Genomic DNA, 20,391 nt, shown 5'->3' on the forward strand with positions numbered 1-20,391 from the left:
AAAACGGATGGCACTGTGATAGACTACATCCAATTTGCTGAGTAGAGTGTTGGAGGCTATTTTGTAAATGACATCGCCGAAGTCAAGGATCGGTAGGATAGTCAGTTTTACGAGGGCATGTTTGGCAGCATGAGTGAAGGAGGCTTTGTTGCGAAATAGGAAACCGATTCTAGATTTAACTTTGGATTGGAGATTCTTAATGTGAGTCTGGAAGGAGAGTTTACAGTCTAACCAGACACCTAGATATTTGTAGTTGTCCACATACTCTAGGTCAGACCCGTCGAGAGTAGTGATTCTAGTCGGGTGGGCGGGTGCAAGCAGCGTTCGGTTGAAGAGCATGCATTTAGTTTTACTAGTGTTTAAGAGCAGTTGGAGGCTACTGAAGGAGTGTTGTATGGAATTGAAGCTCGTTTGGAGGTTTGTTAACACAGTGTCCAACGAAGGGCCAGATGTATACAAAATGGTGTCGTCTGCGTAGAGGTGGATCTGAGAGTCACCAGCAGCAAGAGCGACGTCATTGATATACACAGAGAAAAGAGTCGGCCCAAGAATTGAACCCTGTGGCACCCCCATAGAGACTGCCATAGGTCCAGACAACAGGACCTCCGATTTGACACATTGAACTCTATCTGAGAAGTAGTTGGTGAACCAGGCGAGGCAGTCATTTGAGAAACCAAGGCTATTTAGTCTGCCAATAAGAATGCGGTGGTTGACAGAGTCGAAAGCCTTGGCCAGGTCAATGAAAACAGCTGCACAGTACTGTCTATTATCTATCGCGGTTATAATATCGTTTAGGACCTTGAGCGTGGCTGAAGTGCACCCATGACCAGCTCGGAAACCGGATTGCATAGCGGAGAAGGTACGGTGGGATTCGAAATGGTCGGTGATCTGTTTGTTGACTTGGCTTTCAAAAACGTTTGAAAGGCAGGGCAGGATGGATATGGGTCTGTAACAGTTTGGATCTAGAGTGTCACCCCCTTTGAAGAGGGGGATGACCGCGGCAGCTTTCCAATCTCTGGGGATCTCAGACGTTACGAAAGAGAGGTTGAACAGGCTAGTAATAGGGGTTGCGACAATTTCGGCAGCTAGTTTTAGAAAGAAAGGGTCCAGATTGTCTAGCCCAGATGATTTGTAGGGGTCCAGATTTTGCAGCTCTTTTAGAACATCAGCTGTCTGGATTTGTGTGAAGGAGAAGCGGGGGGGGCATGGGCAAGTTGCAGCGGAGGGTGCAGAGCTGGTGGCCGGGGTAGTGGTAGCCAGGTGGAAAGCATGGCCAGCCGTAGCAAAATGCTTGTTGAAATTCTCGATTATTGTAGATTTATCGGTGGTGATAGTGTTTCCTAGCCTCAGTGCAGTGGGCAGCTGGGAGGAAGTGCTCTTATTTTCCATGGACTTTACAGTGTCCCAAAACTTTTTGGAGTTAGTGCTACAGGATGCAAATTTCTGTTTGAAAAAGTTAGCCTTTGCTTTCCTAACTGCTTGTGTATATTGGTTCCTAACTTCCCTGAAAAGTTGCATATCGTGGGGGCTATTTGATGCTAATGCAGTACGCCACAGGATGTTTTTGTGCTGGTCAAGGGCAGTCAAGTCTGAGGAGAACCAGGGGCTATATCTGTTCTTAGTTATGTATCTTTTGAATGGGGCATGTCTATTTAAGATTGAGAGGAAATTACTTTTATAGAACAACCAGGCATCCTCTACTGACGGAATGAGATCTATATCCATCCAGGATACCTGGGCCAGGTCAATTAGGAAGGCATGCTCGCTGAAGTGTTTTTGGGAGCGTTTGACAGTGATGAGGGGTGGTCGTTTGACCGCGGACCCGTTACGGACGCGGGCAATAAGGCAGTGATCGCTGAGATCCTGGTTGAAGACAGCGGAGGTGTATTTAGAGGGTAAGTTAGTCAGGATGATATCTATGAGGGTACCCATGTTTACGGATTTAGGGTTGTACCTGGTAGGTTCGTTGATAATTTGTGTGAGATTGAGGGCATCTAGTTTAGATTGTAGGATGGCCGGGGTGTTAAGCATATCCCATGCTATAGAGGTTAGGAGATGCTATAGAGTACCACAGTACTAGTAATAATACCCATAAAACCTAGTGGTCAAACAAGGAAATGGTTCTAATCGTTTTTCCACCATACATTTTTCCCATAGGGGATTTTAGAAACACTTAAAATTAAGGCTGTGTTTCGTGTAGGATTACCCTGGCGTGACGTTTTGATAACCATGTAAATCTCTCTTGGATAAGGTGACTTTTAATGAATGCTAATTAGCTGCTAATGTGGCTATCATAATGAACTACAAGTGCCATGATAATCTGGACGAGACTGCCGAATCGAGGCAAATGTAAGAATCTCTGGATTAACTATCTAATGTTAGCTAAATTTAGTATTGAATCAATTGGATAAATGTCTTTAAATGGACAATTCTGTGAACTGTCTTGTGCAAGTTTTAAATTGTCACAATACCTGTTAGCAAAGGTGTCAGCTAGAGATGACGTGCAGGAGCTTGCAGGGATTTGTAGTCTTGAATGATGTCTACTTTGATGCTAATTAGCATTTTTGAATATGAGAGTAAATAGAGCTGAATATATTGATTAAAGTCACCTTGTCATAGAGAGATTTACATGGTTATCAAAACATCACGCCAGGTTAAGTCTACACGAAACACAGCCCTTATTTTAAGTATTTCTGTCGGTGTAAAAAGGGCTTTATGAATACATTTGGTTTTTGATTTAGAATAAGAAAATTAACTACATCAAATTGGAGATTGCCTCAATGGCGCTGCCTATGCGCTCACAGACGCCATAATGGGAATGATATAGGGATGACTTCTCTATTATTCTCTATGCTCTCAATGGATTTATGGCGAAGAGCTCAATTGTATACTCCTCGCATCCTCTCTCCTCGTCTCCTTCTCAAAACCCATTGGAGGGGATGGTCAGAGGGGAGGGACCTTTGGCTTTCTCATCCAATGGGTTTTGAGAAGGAGACGAGGAGAGAGGACGTGAGGAATATGCAATTGAGATCTTCCCATTGGGTAACTGCATAGGTGCAGTGTGTCTGAAAGTAGGTATTACGAAAGAAGTGGGTGGCTCAACAGAAGTGGGTGTATGGAAAGCGAATCAGCTAATTGGGTAGATTTGTTGTCACTCAAGAACGTTTTGAGTGGCTGATTGGGCTGCATGAGTCCATAAACCGGTGTAGCATTTTAGCCATTCTCCTTGTAGCATTTTAGCTATTCTCCTAACCTACCAAGTTAATTCTCCTAATCTGCCACGTTAATTCTCCTAACCTGCCACGTTAATTCTCCTAACCTGCCACGTTAATTCTCCTAACCTGCCACATTAATTCTCCTAACCTGCCACATTAATTCTCCTAATCTGCCACGTTAATTCTCTTAACCTGCCACGTTAATTCTCCTAACCTGCCACGTTAATTCTCCTAACCTGCCACATTAATTCTCCTAACCTGCCACATTAATTCTCCTAACCTGCCACGTTAATTCTCTTAATCTGCCACGTTAATTATCTTAATCTGCTACATTAATTCTCCTAACCTGCCACGTTAGTTCTCCTAACCTGCTACATTAGTTTTCCTAAACTGTCACGTTAATTCTCCTGATCTGCTATGTTAATTCTCCTAACCTGCTACGTTAGTTCTCCTAACCTGTCACGTTAATTCTCCTAACCTGCTACGTTAGTTCTCCTAACCTGCCATGTTATAGATAAAAGGATAAGTAGCATATTGTTTTTAAACATGTGCATGTTTTTTCTCCTGAGAAAAAATTGGGTTTTTCAAATTGGCTGATTCAAATTGGGTTTGACAGATTTCAAAACCCTTCTGCAAATTGGGTTTGGCAGATTTCAAAACTCTTCTGCAGTAGGATACACATCCTGACTATCCTCAATGAAAAGTGGCTATAGAGGACACTCTTCCGTTTGTCAACTAACGAATTGACACACTCCTGGACCACTCGACCACTTATCGGTTTCTGGGTCACGGAGGAGAGAGGACGGAGGAGAGAGGATGGAGGACGGTCTTTTGCCCAAACAAGAATCTCCCCAAGTATGCAGTTACCCATACTTGTCTCAATGGCCAATGCATATGCTGCATTCGTAACCAAGTGGGAGGTGGGAATTTACCAGTTGTGAAGTCGTAAATACCAGTTAAATGCATTAACGTGCTTTGAACTCATTGAGAAAAACGCTGATTGGCTAATGGCCAACAAGCTGGGCAAACCATAAACTTAAAGTACAGCTATCATGCATGTAAACCAATTATAGTGTTCAGAAACCATATTAATAAACTGAACAAAAATATAAACGCAACAAGTAAAGTGCTGAGGAGTATTTCTGTCTGTAATGAAGCCCTTTTGTGGGGAAAAACTCATTCTGATTGGCAGGGCTTGGCTCCCCAGTGGGTGGGCCTATGCCCTCCCAGGCCCATCCATGGCTGCACCCCTGCCCAGTCATGTGAAATCCATAGATTAGGGCCTAATTAATTTATTTCAGATGACTGATTTCCTTATATGATCTGTAACTGAGCAAAATCTTTGAAATTGTTGAATGTTGTGTTTATATTACTGTTCAGTATAGATTGCATTATATAAATAATGTTTTGTTGTTGCATTTAACTCCTGAAAGTTCTCGAGGTAATTTCCATAGTAGGTGACATCAGAGGTAAGCATGTGGAGATGTTGGAGCTCAGGATGACAGACGAGTTTCCCCACTAGTAATTACCAGTAGGAGGGCTGTTGAAGTGGATTCTTTCCAGTCGTATGTGGTAAATTCCCACTTCCCACTTGGTTGTGAACGCAGCAATAGTGGAAGAAATTCAGCTTTTATATAGGACAACAATGATCTGGCCGGGAGGAGTTTACACAGGGTGATACGTGATTGCATTCGTTTTGTAACCGGTCTGCCTCCAGTTTGTTTTTGGCGGCACATGGCTCAAAAGAAGGTGATCTAGTTCAAGCACGCGGAGTAATGATTTAGGATTCTGAGTTTTCATATGCATGCCATAGGCCTAAGCGTTTGGTCTTGATAAAATCCCCATTATGTGCTTTAAGTGCCTTTCCAATGTTGGAAATATTCCAACATTTTATGGAAAATACATGTATGTTCCTGAACGATGCACCATGCTGCCTTGTTAACAATTATGACAGGGCCGCGCAGATTACTGTTCGATTTGAGAAAGGCGCTCTTCTCTACCGGCTTTGCCCGGTCACGTGCACCCCGGTTCAGCCTAATCGAACTCTTTCAATATTCAGCAGGTGTGCGCACTTAGTAATAAGAAAACAAATCCGGAACTAGCGGCGCACCTGCAGGATATTTAAGAGGACATGACCGAGATGTACTTTTCCGAAATCGTCGACAAACAATCCGCGGTGGTGAGTATGCAAAGACCACGGGTGTTATGGCAATTTGTGGCGCAATCATTATTCCCATAACAACAGGTCGGCGAGTAACTACTAAAAAGTTAGCGCCTAACATTTTATCCTTTCAGCTGGCTATACCAAATGCAATCCAAAAGGGTTTAGCAACAGAGTAGGTTATGCACAATAGACAAACATTGATGTTTGCTAGTAACTCACTCGGATATCATTAACATGGCATAGTCATGGGGAAATGTGTAGAATTGCAGAAAATAAGTTGTAAAACGGCCTCATCTTTTCTCTGCACCATGGTAAAATTAGTGGAATTGCATGAAATTGGTCATCATTTTTTAAAAATGCTCTGCCCCATGGCAAAATGGGTAAAATGTCAGTCAAAATGGGAGGCTGCTAAAATGTATCCAATCTAAACAAAACCTGTAGGGAGGTCTTCCCAGTAGGAATACAGAGTCATAACTGACTTGGTTTATTTTTCTCCTTTAGTCATGGTTCTTCCTGGGCTTCAGGTTTGGAGATGGATACTCTTTGCCTGCCTTCACTGGATTTGTGTCTGTCAAGAAACTGCAGGACCGTAAGTAAATCTGCAGTCACAGAAGTTAGAATTTAGTCATCACACTTAAGTCTCTTGTCTTGGTTTAACGCTCTCTCTGTCGGAGCAGATTTAGAGCAATTTTTCGTTGACCTTTTCTGCAGCTCTTTATCTCCACAGTATTTTTACATTTACATTTTAGTCATTTAGCAGACGCTCTTATCCAGAGCGACTTAGTTAGTGAATACATTTTTTTTTTTACTGGCCCCCCGTGGGAAACGAACCCACAACCCTGGCGTTGCAAACGCCATGCTCTATCAACTGAGCTACATCCCTGCCGGCCATTCCCTCCCCTACCCTGGACGACGCTGGGCCAATTGTGCGCAGCCCATGAGACTCCCGGTCGCGGCCGGCTGCGACAGCCTGGATTCGAACCAGGATCTCTAGTGGCACAGCTAGCACTGCGATGGAGTGCCTTAGACCACTGCACCACTTTTTCACCTAGGTTTGTGTTTAGAGGTATCATCTCATTAGGTACTGATTTTCCTGTGTTCTCTGTAGGGTTTATATGGTAGCCATTCCTGCAGTGATCCAGGCAGGCTCAGAGGCCAAGCTTTGTGCCAGCCTTCTGCAGCCCAACGAGACCCTGGTCATGACCATATCTCTGATGGCCGACGGGCAGAACAAAATACTTCTCCACAAGAGTTCTGACCAAGAGTTTCATCGCTGCTTCCAGTTTCAGGTCAGCCCAGCACTGGTGGACATCCACAACCATTCCAATAAGAGTGGACTGGACTTCTCAGCTTTGAATCTCTTAGTTTCTTGGTGCAATGCCAGCTTATTTTATGGGAAATATCAATGTGGTGGCCTACCAGAACTTTTCTGGGATTCAGGCTCAAATTTGTACCAGGTTTTGATTGAATGCTACTATATACTCTCTAGACAATTGATATATGACACTTCTCCAAAGCAACTTCCAATAAGGGGAGTGCATAATGTGATCCCTGCAGGAGTTAAACGCTCTACCTTGAAGTTGCTAGTGGCACGCTCTTACCAACTGGGCCACACGGCACCACATCTTAATGTCCTATGTTGTTGGTCCATTAGTTCACCAGTGTTGCGCTCTTCCTCCCTGACAGGCCCCTCATGTGAAGAGTGACAAAGTGCAAAACTTCAAGGTGGAGGTTCGAGGTGACACGTTTCTATCAACAGAGGAGAGGAAGGTCATGATCAAACCCTACCGCCCCATGACATTCATCCAAACGGACAAACCAATCTACAACCCAGGACAAACAGGTGATGTTAGAGCCAGTACACCTTTAGTCTGGTTGCTAAGAAACAGGACAATTAGGTGATTGGAGTTCCAAAACATTTTGGGCCCCAGACCCCATTTTGATATCAACTTTCCATGACCCCACCATGTTCCCTTTCTTTATTTGGGGCTATGACCGTATATTACAATCTGAAGGAAGTATGGTTTGAAGTGATTGGAAGGTATTGGGAACTTCAGAAGATAATCAGGCAATAGTTGTATGATCTTCTGTGTAGAAAAGAACACATCATTGTTAATGATCTTCCCCCAGTCTGATTTGGGGCCTGGTCCTGTCCACTCTGTTCTAACAAGTCATGCGTGGCTTATGAACATTGGAGAGGGAAACGGACGCCTGAAAAACTTCATTCAGGAATGGGGTGCAGATACAGGAAAAAACCCACTGTGGGGTCACTCAGGATATGTACACTGGAACGGAGTTTGAACCGACATGCCACATGTTACGAGATGTTCCTCTCATGGACATAATTGGATAGTGTAAATATATTAAGAACTCGCAGTGCAGTTTTCCTTCATCTGCAATTGATTGAATTGGGGCCTTAGTACCAACAGTGTAAAATATTATCCAGAGTAGCTGTGACAAGTTCTGCTTACTTCACCAGTTTCCCTGGTTTTCCAGAAATACCGGGTGAAAGATTCTTGGAATCAGGATGGGAATCCTCCAACCAGGATTTCTGGAAACCTTGGAATTTTCAGTTGTCCGACATGATGCTTCTAAAATTCTCATTTTCTTGTCTTCGGCTTTTTACAGTGCATTTTAGAGTCATCACCTTGGATACCAATTTTAGCCCTGTCAATCAGCTGGTGAGTGTTGCAAATGTAATATTGAAAACAGTCCTTCAGATCGGTGTCTACTATTTCAAACCAAAATACGGATACAGAAGTATCACAACTGATGGGCATAGCAATCAAGTATTATGTAACACAAGGTACAGCAATCAACCAGTCAGGACATGGGGTTTCCATTCATATAGGTCAGATTGGAATGTATGGGATCATCTTTTCCTGAGACTGAATTCATGTACTAAATTGACATTAGTCCCACTAAGCCAATCACCTGTCTAGTTCCTATAGTTGTAGACCGTTATGCTCCTCTGATGTTTTGGAGTTATTCATGAACCATCTCTTGTCTTTGCCCTTCACAGTACAACATTGTGGAACTTGAGGTAAGACCCTTACAAGTCTAACTTTATGATGACTGTCACTGTAAATACTGCAACATTAGGACTCCACCCGCTAGCTAGGGCGTCATTAATTTCCACCTACTGTAGAAGTTAGCTAAATACTTCCAATCAGCTTTGTGTGTGTTCTGGGCCCCCTTCAGTAGGCCAATGTTGCAGATGGAAATGTCATGAAAAGAGCTGACTCCTGTATACTGTTATCTTGTTCTATGAACCAACAGGATGTAAATCAGAACAGGATTGGACAGTGGCTCAACACTACATCCAGTGGCAACATTTTGCAGCTTTCTCACCCCCTGAACTCTGAAGCACCTGTAGGATCCTATGCCATTGTAGTGTGGATTGGTCAAGACAAAATATACCAGAACTTCAAGGTAGAAAAGTATGGTAGGTTGAGCTTTTTTCTTTTACCTGTCATGCTAGGTAATGTTATGGCTCTGGCAGTTGAATCAATGCATCACAATCCTGGAACATTCTAGAGTTGACTGCTGTTCTTTTATCTGTAGTTCTGCCAAAGTTTGAGATCAAAATGAACCTCACCGACGAGATCAGCATTGTTCAAGAAGAGTATGAAGTGGAAGTGTGTGCCAAGTGAGTAAACGCTAACGGAGATTTCAATGCACTGTAGTTACAAGGTGATGTGTAACTCCACTAAATGGAATGATCTAATAATCGCATTGTGCTAATGCAGACCTGGGTTCTAATAAGTAATTGTAATACTTTGAAATGTGAAAGATTTTAAGTATTTGGTTATTCTTTCTTTGAAAATAAAAGTAATTGAAGGTATTTGGATAAACACTTGGAAAGTATTGGCATGTATTTGAAAATAATATTATATTAATAATGATTTAAAATACAAATACTTCAATATGCATGTAAGCTACTTGAACCCAGGTCTTCACTAATGACACATGCTAATTGAAGACCTACAATGCTACTGCTCAATGTCCTGAACTGCTGCTATTAATCCCTGACACTTCAAACGTTTGCTACAGTGGCATTTACATGAACAGCTGGTTCTGTATTCATAACGCATCCCAGATTGGGATTGCTGCTCTAGGATCCGGTCCCCCCCATGACATGTGACCTTGTTCATTATGATCCTAAAGTTCAAACTGATCCCTTTCTGAGAGTCTTTATGAATGTGGGTCCAGATTTGTTGAACACTTGACTTAAGCCTACAGGTATGCACAAACCTTTGTCTCGTATTCGGTTTTTAATATGGTGATTGTCGACGTAGGAAATTGTTTGATTATTTTGTCCTATGAATTGAAATCAGGTACACGTATGGACAGCCTGTACCTGGTAAAGCAGGGTTAAAGTTGTGCCGACTCTTGGGGGACAATGTAGTGATACCGATAACAATTGATGAGAAACATCCACAAGGAGTTCCTGATTACACACCTCCCTGCCACAAAGAGTCAATAGAGGTCTGTATGCTGTCATAAAACGATCATTAGTAGGACTGTTTATACCAACATATTACATTTGAATTTATTTAACTTGGATCTTAATGTTTGATTGAATTAATTTAAATCTGTTCTCAGTGTGTTTGGTTCTGCTTGCTGTTCCCAGATGGACCTAACTGGCTGTGCGTCCTATGTCTTCAACATGGCAATTTTCACAAAGAATTTAGGAGAGAAATTGCTGGGAGACGTGTTTAGTTTCCATGCAGAAGTACAGGAGGAGGGGACAGGTTAGTATTATCACAATCATTGGTAACATTGCTGTCAAATGATGTGTTTTATTGAGTAAATGACATGAATTAACTAGTGCATGTTTCATTAGATCAGGGTTTCCCAAACTCTGTCCTGGGGCCCACCCTGGGTGCACGTTTTGGTTTTTGCCCTAGCACTACACAGCTGACTCAAATAACCAACTCATCATGACGCTTTGATTATTTGAATCAGCTGTAGTGCTATGGCAAAAACCCTAAACATGCACCCACGGGGGACCCGGGACGGAGTTGGAGGAACTCTGCGTTAGATCATGAAGATTGGCAAGAATGAGCTGTTTGACCTTTGGTGCTACAGCGTTGTTTTATAGAATGCTGTTTTATTGTCGTCTGTTTATAATATCCTGCTGTACTGCAATTCAGTTTCTGCGTTTTGAACTGCCATTGTGCATTGTGTTGGCTCTGGTAATTGTGAAATATACCATCCTATTATTTATTTTCCTTTGACAGGTATTACACGGTCAGAGGAAAAACGCATAGCGCTCTCCTATGTGATTGGAGAACTCTCATTTGTCGACACGCCCCAAATCTATGAGCATGGATCAATTATTGAGGGCAAGGTAAGTCCAAATACAGTGTTTCTGTTGCATTGTGGACGCAATTTGTTCTTTGCCCTGCTTGCTGAACTACCAGTATGTGTTAGTTAATGACATGTAGCGTCACTTCATTCATACAACTCTCCCCTTTTCCTCAGATATATGCTGTTCACTTCAACCACACACCCATCTCTGACATGTTAGTCTACCTGTTGGAGGAGAAGGGCTGGTCCTCATATCTACAACTACAGAACCTAACCACGGACAGTCGTGGTATTGCCAGGTTCTCCCTAAACACAACCAGTATGCCCAAAGAGAATATTAACCTCATAGTAAGTATGATTCCTTCTAGGTTTTGACAGCCTCTTTATGCTCAAGACCAACTCAGCCCTTGATCCTACGCCAGCGTTTACCTAACTGTCCTGGGGACCCCAAGGGGTGCATGTTTTGAATTTTGCCATAGCACTACACGGCTGATTTCAAATAACGGACTCTTTAACAAGATTTGATTAATTTGAATTAGCTGTGTAGTGCTAGGGCAAAAAACAAAATGTGCACCGCTTGGGGTCCCCAGGACAGAGTTGGGGGAAACGCTACCCTAAGGCCTATCATGGTCTTGTGGGGATCTGAGAAGATTGAATTGGTAATGTTAGCATGGTGGAACTTCCACCAAGCCTATCGGAGGGTAAGGTGGATCTGTTACCATATTGCTTACATCTGTCCTCCCCTCATCACCACTGTATGTAGAACATAGGGTCTAGGGGTTGATTTAGGATTGGTCCTTTAGACTCATCCTCTTGTTCCTTTACAGGTAAGTGACACCCCACAAGTGGAGTACCGAGGATACAGGGTCCCCTATTTCAACAGAGGGCGTCACGTCCTCTCCCTGATCCAGCCCGCTGCCCCTGACAGTAAACCCTCCAGCTCCCTGGCTATTCAGAAGATGGAGAAACCACTGGCATGTGGGGAGGAAGTGTCAATCACCATCCACTATGCCATCGTAGGGGAGACCGTCCCAAAGGGCTCTGTGGATGTCCTCTACCTGGTGAGTAGAACCCAGGAACTAGTTGACAACTTCCAAACCCAGGGTGGCTCCCAAATGGAACCATATTTCCTAGTTGCACTACTTTTGACCAGGATCATTTCAGACATTGCCCAAGCCTCGCACTTTTCAAAAGGATGTTCCTATACAACACAAACTCCTAATCATCCAGCCTAAACCTTAGTATTAGCCACCTCGATAACATAAGCCACAGCAAATTGGACTTCGTAACCTATACGAAATGGATGGACGTTCACATAACATCATACTAATTGCTGTGTCCTGGATTTGTTTACCACGGCTACCCCTTGAGTCCAGGTTGCATCATGTCCTTTCTGAGTTGATGACAACTGTTTCCCCCTTTCTCTCCAGGCCTTATCCAGAGGGGTGATAGTTCAGCATGGACACAAGAACGTTACTGTGCAGCAGGACAGTCCTGGTGAGTGAGTTTCATTAAGTGATTCTGAACGTTCTGGAAGGCGCTTGATGGCAGTGTGACCTGCTCTTGCGTTGCAGTAGCTGAGGGTGAAGTCACCTTGAAGTTGGCAGTGGTTCCAGAGATGGCGCCGGTGGTTCAGCTCCTGGTGTACAGTATGCTACCCAGTGAGACTGTCATCGCCCACAGCATGAACTTCCCCACTGAGAAATGCTTCAGGAACAAGGTGTGCACATCACAAACAGTTCTCATTTTTTGTTGGTTATGAAGTGTCAATTATTTCCATGCACATAGATACTGTATCATACCTGCAGTAAAAGTGTATAATGTGTATGCCAGGTGTTGGTGGAGTTCTCCCCCTCCAATGCGGTCCCAGGGGAGGAGAACACCCTGCATCTCTCTGCCCAGCCCGGTTCCCTCTGTGGCCTCAGCGCTGTGGACCAGAGTGTTGGCATCATGGAGCCAGGGAAGAGGCTGGATGCTGATAAGGTAACAGAGCTCACTGACGTGAACAACAGTCCTACCACCATACTGACTGTTTTGGTGGTGCTGGGAATACAACCAGCCTCAGGGGAAGAACCATTGACCACAGCAGACATGGAATGGGTCTGTTCACTGTTGGTCATTTGGTGTGCTTTTATCAGAGGTAATGGGACTTATTCTCTGGCTTGAGGCCCTCTTTCTATTGACTGGAAATCACCTCACTATTGTTACATAATGAGGTAATATTCTGGGTTGTGTTCATCAGGACAATTTTCTAGACGTTTGGCAATGGGAAACAAAATGGAGGTTCTTCTTAGTCCAAGTAGTCCCTCCCTGTTTCAGTCTGTTCTGTTTGGTCCCCAAGAACGTCATTTCACTCCTTCCCATATTGTCCCATTCCAGATATTTGATTTGTTACCAGTCAAGGAGACAACCTATATTCCCTACGAGCTTGAAGATTCAGTAGCATGTTTCCGTGTAAGACCAAGGAGATCCATAATGCCGTACCCAGATGGAAAGTCTGGGGAGACAAATGATCCTTATGCAGTTTTTCAGGTAAATACTTCTGCCCTGTTCTCAACTTTTGAAGCCTCTTTATTGCTCTGGGAAGAATCAGTCACCATACCGTTACGATGTGTTCAACTTACAGGTTACATTGCTAAAATAGCCTGAGGCTAGAACACATGTACAGTGACAAATACAACTTTTAAAATAATTTGATGGCATTTTCTAGGCACTGGGACTGAAGCTGGCGACTAATCTGGATATAAGAATACCTTCCTGCCTCAGTTACCAGGGGAACCAGTACTATCGCTCCTATGGTGAGATGTCCTAACCAACCCTTATTCTCATTGCTAGAAGTCTTCAATGAATCTTGGGAAATGGATTACTAACACAGCCTGGTTAAAGGGGTCAGAACGCTGCATGCGCTCACTGTTGAGCAAAGCATTCAGTCCATTTTAACTTGAGCATGATTTGTTAGTAGCTTACAGCTTTATGGCCAGGCCTGGATCAGCGGGTCCTGGACTTGAAATGGCTATAGCTGGTAGAGTTGCCACAACACCTCCGCCACCCATACAGACGGTCCGTACATTCTTCCCTGAGACATGGATTTGGGATCTTGTGGAAGTTGGGTAAGTGCTCTGCACAGTGAGGCTAGCCTTGGGTGAAAACCCTCTTAGCTAGATTAGGGACCTGAACCTCTTTAAACTGTAGTACAGAGTAGGCCAGGTTTCTCTTAGGAAAGAGCTCCTTTTACCTCAATGGGTCTCCCTGGTTAGATAAAGCTAAATGCATTTGAAATGGTGTTCATATAATTGGTACAGTCCTACTCCACTCTCTATTGGACACTTGGTGGCTTTCTGTTTAAACTCTAACCTCTGTATTCCAGGGAGTCTGGATCAGCAGACGTCCCCCTGACAGTCCCAGACACCATCACCACCTGGGAGACTGAGGTCTTCTGCCTGGCCCCCAGTGGCTTTGGTCTGGCTCCTCTGGTGGAGCTCACGGTCTTCCAGCCGTTTTTCCTGGAGCTCACCCTGCCCTACTCAGTCATCCGGGGAGAGCACTTTGAGCTGAAGGCCACTGTGTTCAACTACCTCTCCAAGTGCATCATGGTACGGCACTGCACCAGGATCGTATTTTGTTTTTGTCAGACCATGTTATCTTACAAAGTGTTCCTCTTCGGCAGGTTTCTGTGACACCGGCTCTCTCCTCAGACTACACTCTCACACCCTTGAATGACGTCCACTACTCCTCATGCTTGTGTGCCAATGGACGAAAGACCTTCAGTTGGACAATGGCACCCTCTGTCCTGGGTAAGTCTCCAGTCAACCGTTCAAACAGCAGAATGGATGTCAACCTGAGTTGTGTACTGTCACTGTTGGATGTTGTGTAACCTGTATCTGCCAATGTGTGTAGGGGTTTTGAACGTGTCCGTTAGTGCAGCGGCTGTCCATTCCCACACTGCGTGTGACCATGAGATTGTGAACGTACCGGAGAGAGGACGCGTTGACACAGTCACACGGAGCCTGCTGGTGACGGTATGTAGTTTGCTGCTGGGAACTAACCGTTAGGTTGCACAGATTGTCTAGTGTAACTGCCTCTGAAAAGAATCCCTCTCCTGTCCTCCAGGCTGAGGGAACAGAGAAGACCGACACCTACAACTGGTTGCTGTGTCCAACTGGTCAGTAATGAATGAATGTTCACGGTTGTTCGACGTGCTCTTCGCCATTCATCTTATCATCTTTGTGTCCACAGGAGAAGCTCTGACAGAGGAGGTGGAACTGCAACTCCCCCAGAATGTGGTGGATGGATCTGATAGAATTTCCCTCACCGTTCTGGGTAAAATAAACTATGGTTTGTTTAGAGGTGTAGTGGTGGGAAGACAACCCTTCTCCAGTGATAATGCTGCTGTTTGCTGAAGAGGACCGTCTTACAGAAGTCCCTTGTTTCTCTGTAGGGGACATCCTGGGTCGGGCCCTCAACAACCTGGCTGGACTGTTGCAGATGCCGTATGGGTGTGGAGAGCAGAATATGGCCCTCCTCGCCCCCAATATCTACATCCTGGAGTACCTGAGGAACACAGGGCAGCTCACCCCAGCCATCCTAGACAAGGCCACCAAGTTCCTCACTAGTGGTAGGAGTGTCCCTTTTGAATCTGGCTAATATTTATTATAGACAAACTTACTGAAACAGGGCTGGATTTGTCCAGTAAAAGGTTTCTCCAGTGTGCCCTAATGACTAGGACCCTGTTGTCATGTAAATGATGGAGCTACAGTACAGATGACATCACTGACCCAACACATGGAGGGACTTCCACATGGTTTCTCACTGAAATCATTTGATCGTAGAATATTGACACTCTGTCCCAAATGGCAGCCTATTGCTTACATAGTGCACTATTTTCCTGTCTCAAGTAGTTCACTATATAGGGCAGGACTCAACCCTGTTCCTGGAGAGATACTGTCCTGTAAGGCTTCACTCAACCCTATTTTAAATAATTAGCTGGTTGATGAGTTGAATGGGGTTAATTACAACTTGGGTTGGAGTGAAAACCTACAGGAGGGTATCTCTCCAGGAACAGGGTTGAAGAGCCCTGATATAGAGAGCCATTTGGGGCACAAACTCAGTGACTATAAAAACCACTTGGTCACGGATCACTCTAAAAACCCACCGACAGGTTACCAAAGGCAGCTGAACTACAAGAATGCTGACGGTGCATACAGCACGTTTGGACACGGCTTGGGGAACACTTGGTGAGTACTTGGCTTGTAAACAAATGTCTGTTTCAATGAAGTAGTGGCCAATCAAATGGCATAGTCTCTGGCAGGGAGACCATGGCTATGTAATGTGCAGCTCTAAGTCATGTTTATGGCCATCTTATGTGGATATTATGACTGCTTTTAAATCCAGTTCTTTCTTCAGGCTGACTGCTTTTGTCTTGAGATCCTTTGGCAAAGCACGGTCTTTCATCTATATTGACCCGGCAAAAATGGAGCAATCCAAGACTTGGTTGGAAAGTAAACAAGGCAAACATGGCTGTTTCAGAATTTTGGGGAAACTCTTTAACAACAGAATGAAGGTATTTATATTGCTGATAAACTGAACGATTTTACATTTTAGTCATTTAGCAGACGCTCTTATCCAGAGCGACTTACAGGAGCAATTAGGGTTAAGTGCCTTGCTCAAGGGCACATCAACAGATTTTTGACCTAGTCAGCTCGGGGATTAGAACCAGCGACCTTTCGATTACTGGCACAACGCATGTTAGACATAGTTGTCTGTTTTGTCAGACCAGCCATAAAGTTTGATTTCTTCAATTGTATCAGGCTAGATACAGTTAGTATTTTGACATTTGTTTTATAGGGTGGCGTGACGGATGAAGTCACACTGACTGCTTACGTCACTGCTTCAATGCTGGAGCTCGACATGTCAGTGTCGGTAAGTAACCTCATCCATATAAACATTGATTCTCACTCCAGCAACATTGTTACAGGCTACTCATTTAGCTTCCTGTATGAAGTCTGTATACATCTTACAGATTATACAATGTAGTGAGTTACAGGGGAATTGTTATTTCTTTGAAAGTAGCCTATGAAATAACAAAGAATGGGCTTTACCATGAACACATCTGAATGGTATAGTTCTGCTACTATTGATATTAGACTCAATATGCTACTATGAAGTGTCTCAATGTGCTGCTGTTATTCTGTGCTCCAGGATCCTGTTGTGGACCGCAGCTTGTCTTGCCTGAAGAACTCGACCAGTGATTTGTCCAACACCTACACTACTGCTCTGCTGGCCTACACCTTCACCCTGGCAGGGGACATGGAGACACGGGCCCAGCTTCTGCAGCACCTCAACACCATCTCATTACAAGAGGGTGAGCTATATCCTGATCCAAGATCTGTTAGTGCTGCCTTGATTGAGCTTGCCTGGACAATGGATTACTCCTAAAAGTGCAAACCCTCAGCCCGTCTGGCACTCCAGATAGGCCCAATCAAACGGCCAGTAAAAGTGTTTTTAAGAACAAATACACTTTGAACTGACTGTCAGAGTTGTTTTGGGCATAAAATGAATTGGGGAGGTCAGAACTTTGTATTATGATGAATAAGCAGTCCTTATTCTGACTTGTGCGCTCTCCTCGACCCTCAGGGGGTCTCCTGCACTGGTCCCAGTCCTCCTCAGAGACCTCACCATCCCTTGAGGTGGAGACCAGCGCCTACGTTCTACTGGCGTCCCTCAGTGCCTCTCCTCTGTCTACCTCTGACCTGGGCTCCGCTTCCCGCATCGTCAGGTGGCTGGTGAGGCAGCAGAACGCCTATGGAGGCTTCTCCTCCACACAGGTATACTTCCCAAACACATTGGTCTGAAATGGCACCCTGTGCTGTGCACTAGTAGAGACATTATTACTTTGACTTCTATCAGACCACAGGCATGTGCTCTTCATGTCCAGCCTGGTGAGGCTAACTTCCACTGATACAGAGCCATGGAATTGTCACTTTAATGTAGAAATCAACCCTTTCTGTAAAATGGGCTCTTTAATTTTGAAGTGATTTTCCTGTGGTCTGTTTAGGACACGGTGGTGGCCCTCCAGGCCCTGGCTCTCTACTCCACCAGGGTGTTCAGTAGAGGAGGAGCCAGCACAGTGACAGTACAGTCTCCCAGTGGGCATCAGTACCTCTTCTATGTGAACCAAAACAACAAGCTTCTGTACCAGGAGAGGGCGCTGCAGGACACAGAAGGGAAGTACAGCATTGAAGTGAAGGGCAGCGCTTGTGCCTCAGTGCAGGTCAGTGAATACACATCTCTCCTCCCAGTCCTGTGGCGCAAGATGCGCTTTAATATACATTACTGGAAAGATCAAACATAAGAAGCTTCTTCTGGCTTGATTTCTAGTTCATTAAATATTTATTGTTGCTTATAAAATGTTTTTTGGACAGGATGGTTTCCCTGACTTCCTCTTCTCTGTCCCAGGTGGCGCTCCACTACAACATCCCTACTCCTACCAAAAGCACAACGCTCAGTATCCAGGTGACTCCAGAGGTAGACTGCAACAGCAAGTCTTTGCGACCCAGAGTCACGCTGAAACTCCAGTCTCAGTGAGAATGAAGGACCCGTTTTGTCTTCACAGCATTCTTTTAAATGTTGACACTTCAGTGTTATTTTGGAGCGTGTCTTACAGAATGGATTTGACCCAAATGAATTAGTTTCATTATACCGGTGTATATGTTATTCACCTTCCAGTTGATACCTAGGCTTGGATAAGTAACAATAAGATGTATCTGGCAGCCTGGTCTTTATGGCTAAAATAATCCAAGTTGCGTGAAGTTGTTGTTGTGCACTCTCCTCAAACAATAGCATGGTATTTTGTCACTGTAAATTGGACAGTGCAGTTAGATTAACAAGAATTTAAAGCTTTCTGCCCAGATCAGACATGTGTATGTCCTGGAAAGTTACTTACAACGTCATTCTAGTCAGATTAGCAACAACTGTCCTGTAGAGGTTATGGCTAAAATAATGCAAGGATCCATTCATTTGATTATTACAAGCGCTTGTCAAAATCCAACTTTATCAATCATCTCTTTGCTTTCACAGATATCATGGAAAGGAGCTGACCACCAATATGATTATAGTGGATTTGAAAATGCTCTCTGGGTTTTCCCCAGATCCAGACTCTTTGGGGAGGGTGAGTTTTTGTGTGACCTTTATCCATGGAGGTCTTGCCTCATCTGTGACCCTTTCTAACACTGACTGTTTTTGTCCATGCAATATGAATGGCTTGTCTTCACAGCTGAGGGGTTCAAGTCAAGTGGATCGGGTTGATACCAAAGATGACCATGTGTTAACGTACTTGACAGAGGTGAGGTGAAAACCACCCATCAGTTTGAAATGGTCCACATAGCACTCTGCAATATAATGGGTGTCATTTCAAAATAATATATATTGATGTACTTGTGGTGACATGTCAGCAAAGCTGAAATGTAACTTCTGCTTAGATCATTTAATGACCAATATGTTTGTTTTTCTCCCAACAGTTAACATCACTATTTCCTTTCACCATCACCCTGGACATCATACAGGAGCTCCCAGTACAGAATCTAAAGCCAGCGGTGGTCCAGATCTACGACTACTACCAGCCAAGCAAGTTGATTTACTAACCTGCCCCAAAACCTCCTTTTTCCATGGTTTAAGTAACATTTTTGGTCAACTTGTGTTCATTTACTGAGACTAACATGTACTATGGTTACAGGTGACCAGGCTGAGACAGAATATGTCTTCCCTTGCAAGTAGGAGTTCCAAGCTGGTGAGCTATTTTTAAATCTAGAATAATTGGTGATGAAGAATTGTTTTCTAGCTGACCCATAAACTACATGTAGTATAAATGATTTGGGAGCCTATATTCTTTAATCTAATTGCTGGTCTGTTACATTTATTTTATTTGCTCTTCTGCAGCTGTAAGATGACATTGAGGTCACACCTGCAACCCTTCAGACCTCTTTCAAGTGCTGAAGTAAATGATGTAACTGGAAATAAAGTTTTTCATTATAACCCTTTTCTGGAGTGTTTGTTTTAAAGATTGTCACACTGATAAGCAGTGAGTGCTGAGGTGAATATTGTAAGGCAGTGGTTCTACTACTGGAGGGAACCTGGCCTTGCCACAGGGGGTACTGGGAACTCATGGACAGAGCAGAATGTCATTGGGGTTCAGTTAACAAACTATACCTCCAGAGCTGCTGTTAATCAGGGTTGCCAGCTCTACAAAAGGTGTAAATATTATCGCTCAATTTTGTACACCGCTTTGGTTTCTCACTTTCTGTTCTGCAGTCTGTCATGGACCCCTGTAGGTTATTTTATTCCTCATCAGGGAATGGGCTCAGAACATTTTACCACTAAATTATATAAACAAGTCTTCCAAAGGAATGAGTCCTGTCTTTAATCTCCATTAGATGATCTCCTAATGGTGTGGACGCCACAGGAAAGATGTGGTCGTACATACCTCACAAATCAATTAGATGAACAGAACCATCGACATGAGACGCACACAACGGGTACTATAGAGCCCTGTTGACGACACGACTCCCTAAACTATATAAGTAATGTATGCAAACATACTGGGATTATGAACGAGTGTGCTGTGAGAACACTACCTTTTGAAAAGCAGTGAGACTCATGACCAGTACAATGCCAGATGTTCTGAGAAGATGGAACAAGCCCTCT

At 44.0% G+C, this 20,391-nt stretch overlaps 1 protein-coding gene across 1 annotated transcript; it reads left to right on the plus strand.

Annotated features, from left to right (window-relative positions):
• Window positions 1–5,882: 5,882 nt before the first annotated feature.
• Window positions 5,883–19,703, plus strand: LOC311113839 (alpha-2-macroglobulin-like; the record flags this gene model as incomplete). The annotated part of the gene is made up of 36 exons (XM_084189132.1): window positions 5,883–5,968; window positions 6,488–6,668; window positions 7,066–7,222; window positions 8,008–8,060; window positions 8,402–8,422; window positions 8,659–8,824; window positions 8,944–9,028; window positions 9,717–9,867; window positions 10,013–10,133; window positions 10,623–10,732; window positions 10,867–11,040; window positions 11,520–11,753; window positions 12,123–12,189; window positions 12,267–12,412; window positions 12,526–12,675; window positions 13,072–13,224; window positions 13,403–13,490; window positions 13,652–13,802; window positions 14,060–14,285; window positions 14,360–14,486; window positions 14,590–14,711; window positions 14,803–14,854; window positions 14,929–15,012; window positions 15,131–15,307; window positions 15,851–15,926; window positions 16,096–16,252; window positions 16,537–16,611; window positions 16,891–17,053; window positions 17,326–17,516; window positions 17,747–17,962; window positions 18,148–18,272; window positions 18,769–18,859; window positions 18,965–19,033; window positions 19,209–19,314; window positions 19,424–19,477; window positions 19,627–19,703. 35 exons carry the CDS (start codon window positions 5,883–5,885, stop codon window positions 19,462–19,464), a joined length of 4,392 nt encoding a protein of 1,463 aa, XP_084045258.1. The 3' UTR covers window positions 19,465–19,477; window positions 19,627–19,703.
• Window positions 19,704–20,391: the final 688 nt, after the last annotated feature.

This window comes from Coregonus lavaretus, assembly GCF_964263955.1.
Source record: "Coregonus lavaretus genome assembly, contig: HAP1_SCAFFOLD_5445, whole genome shotgun sequence".
Taxonomy (NCBI): Eukaryota; Metazoa; Chordata; class Actinopteri; order Salmoniformes; family Salmonidae; genus Coregonus; species Coregonus lavaretus.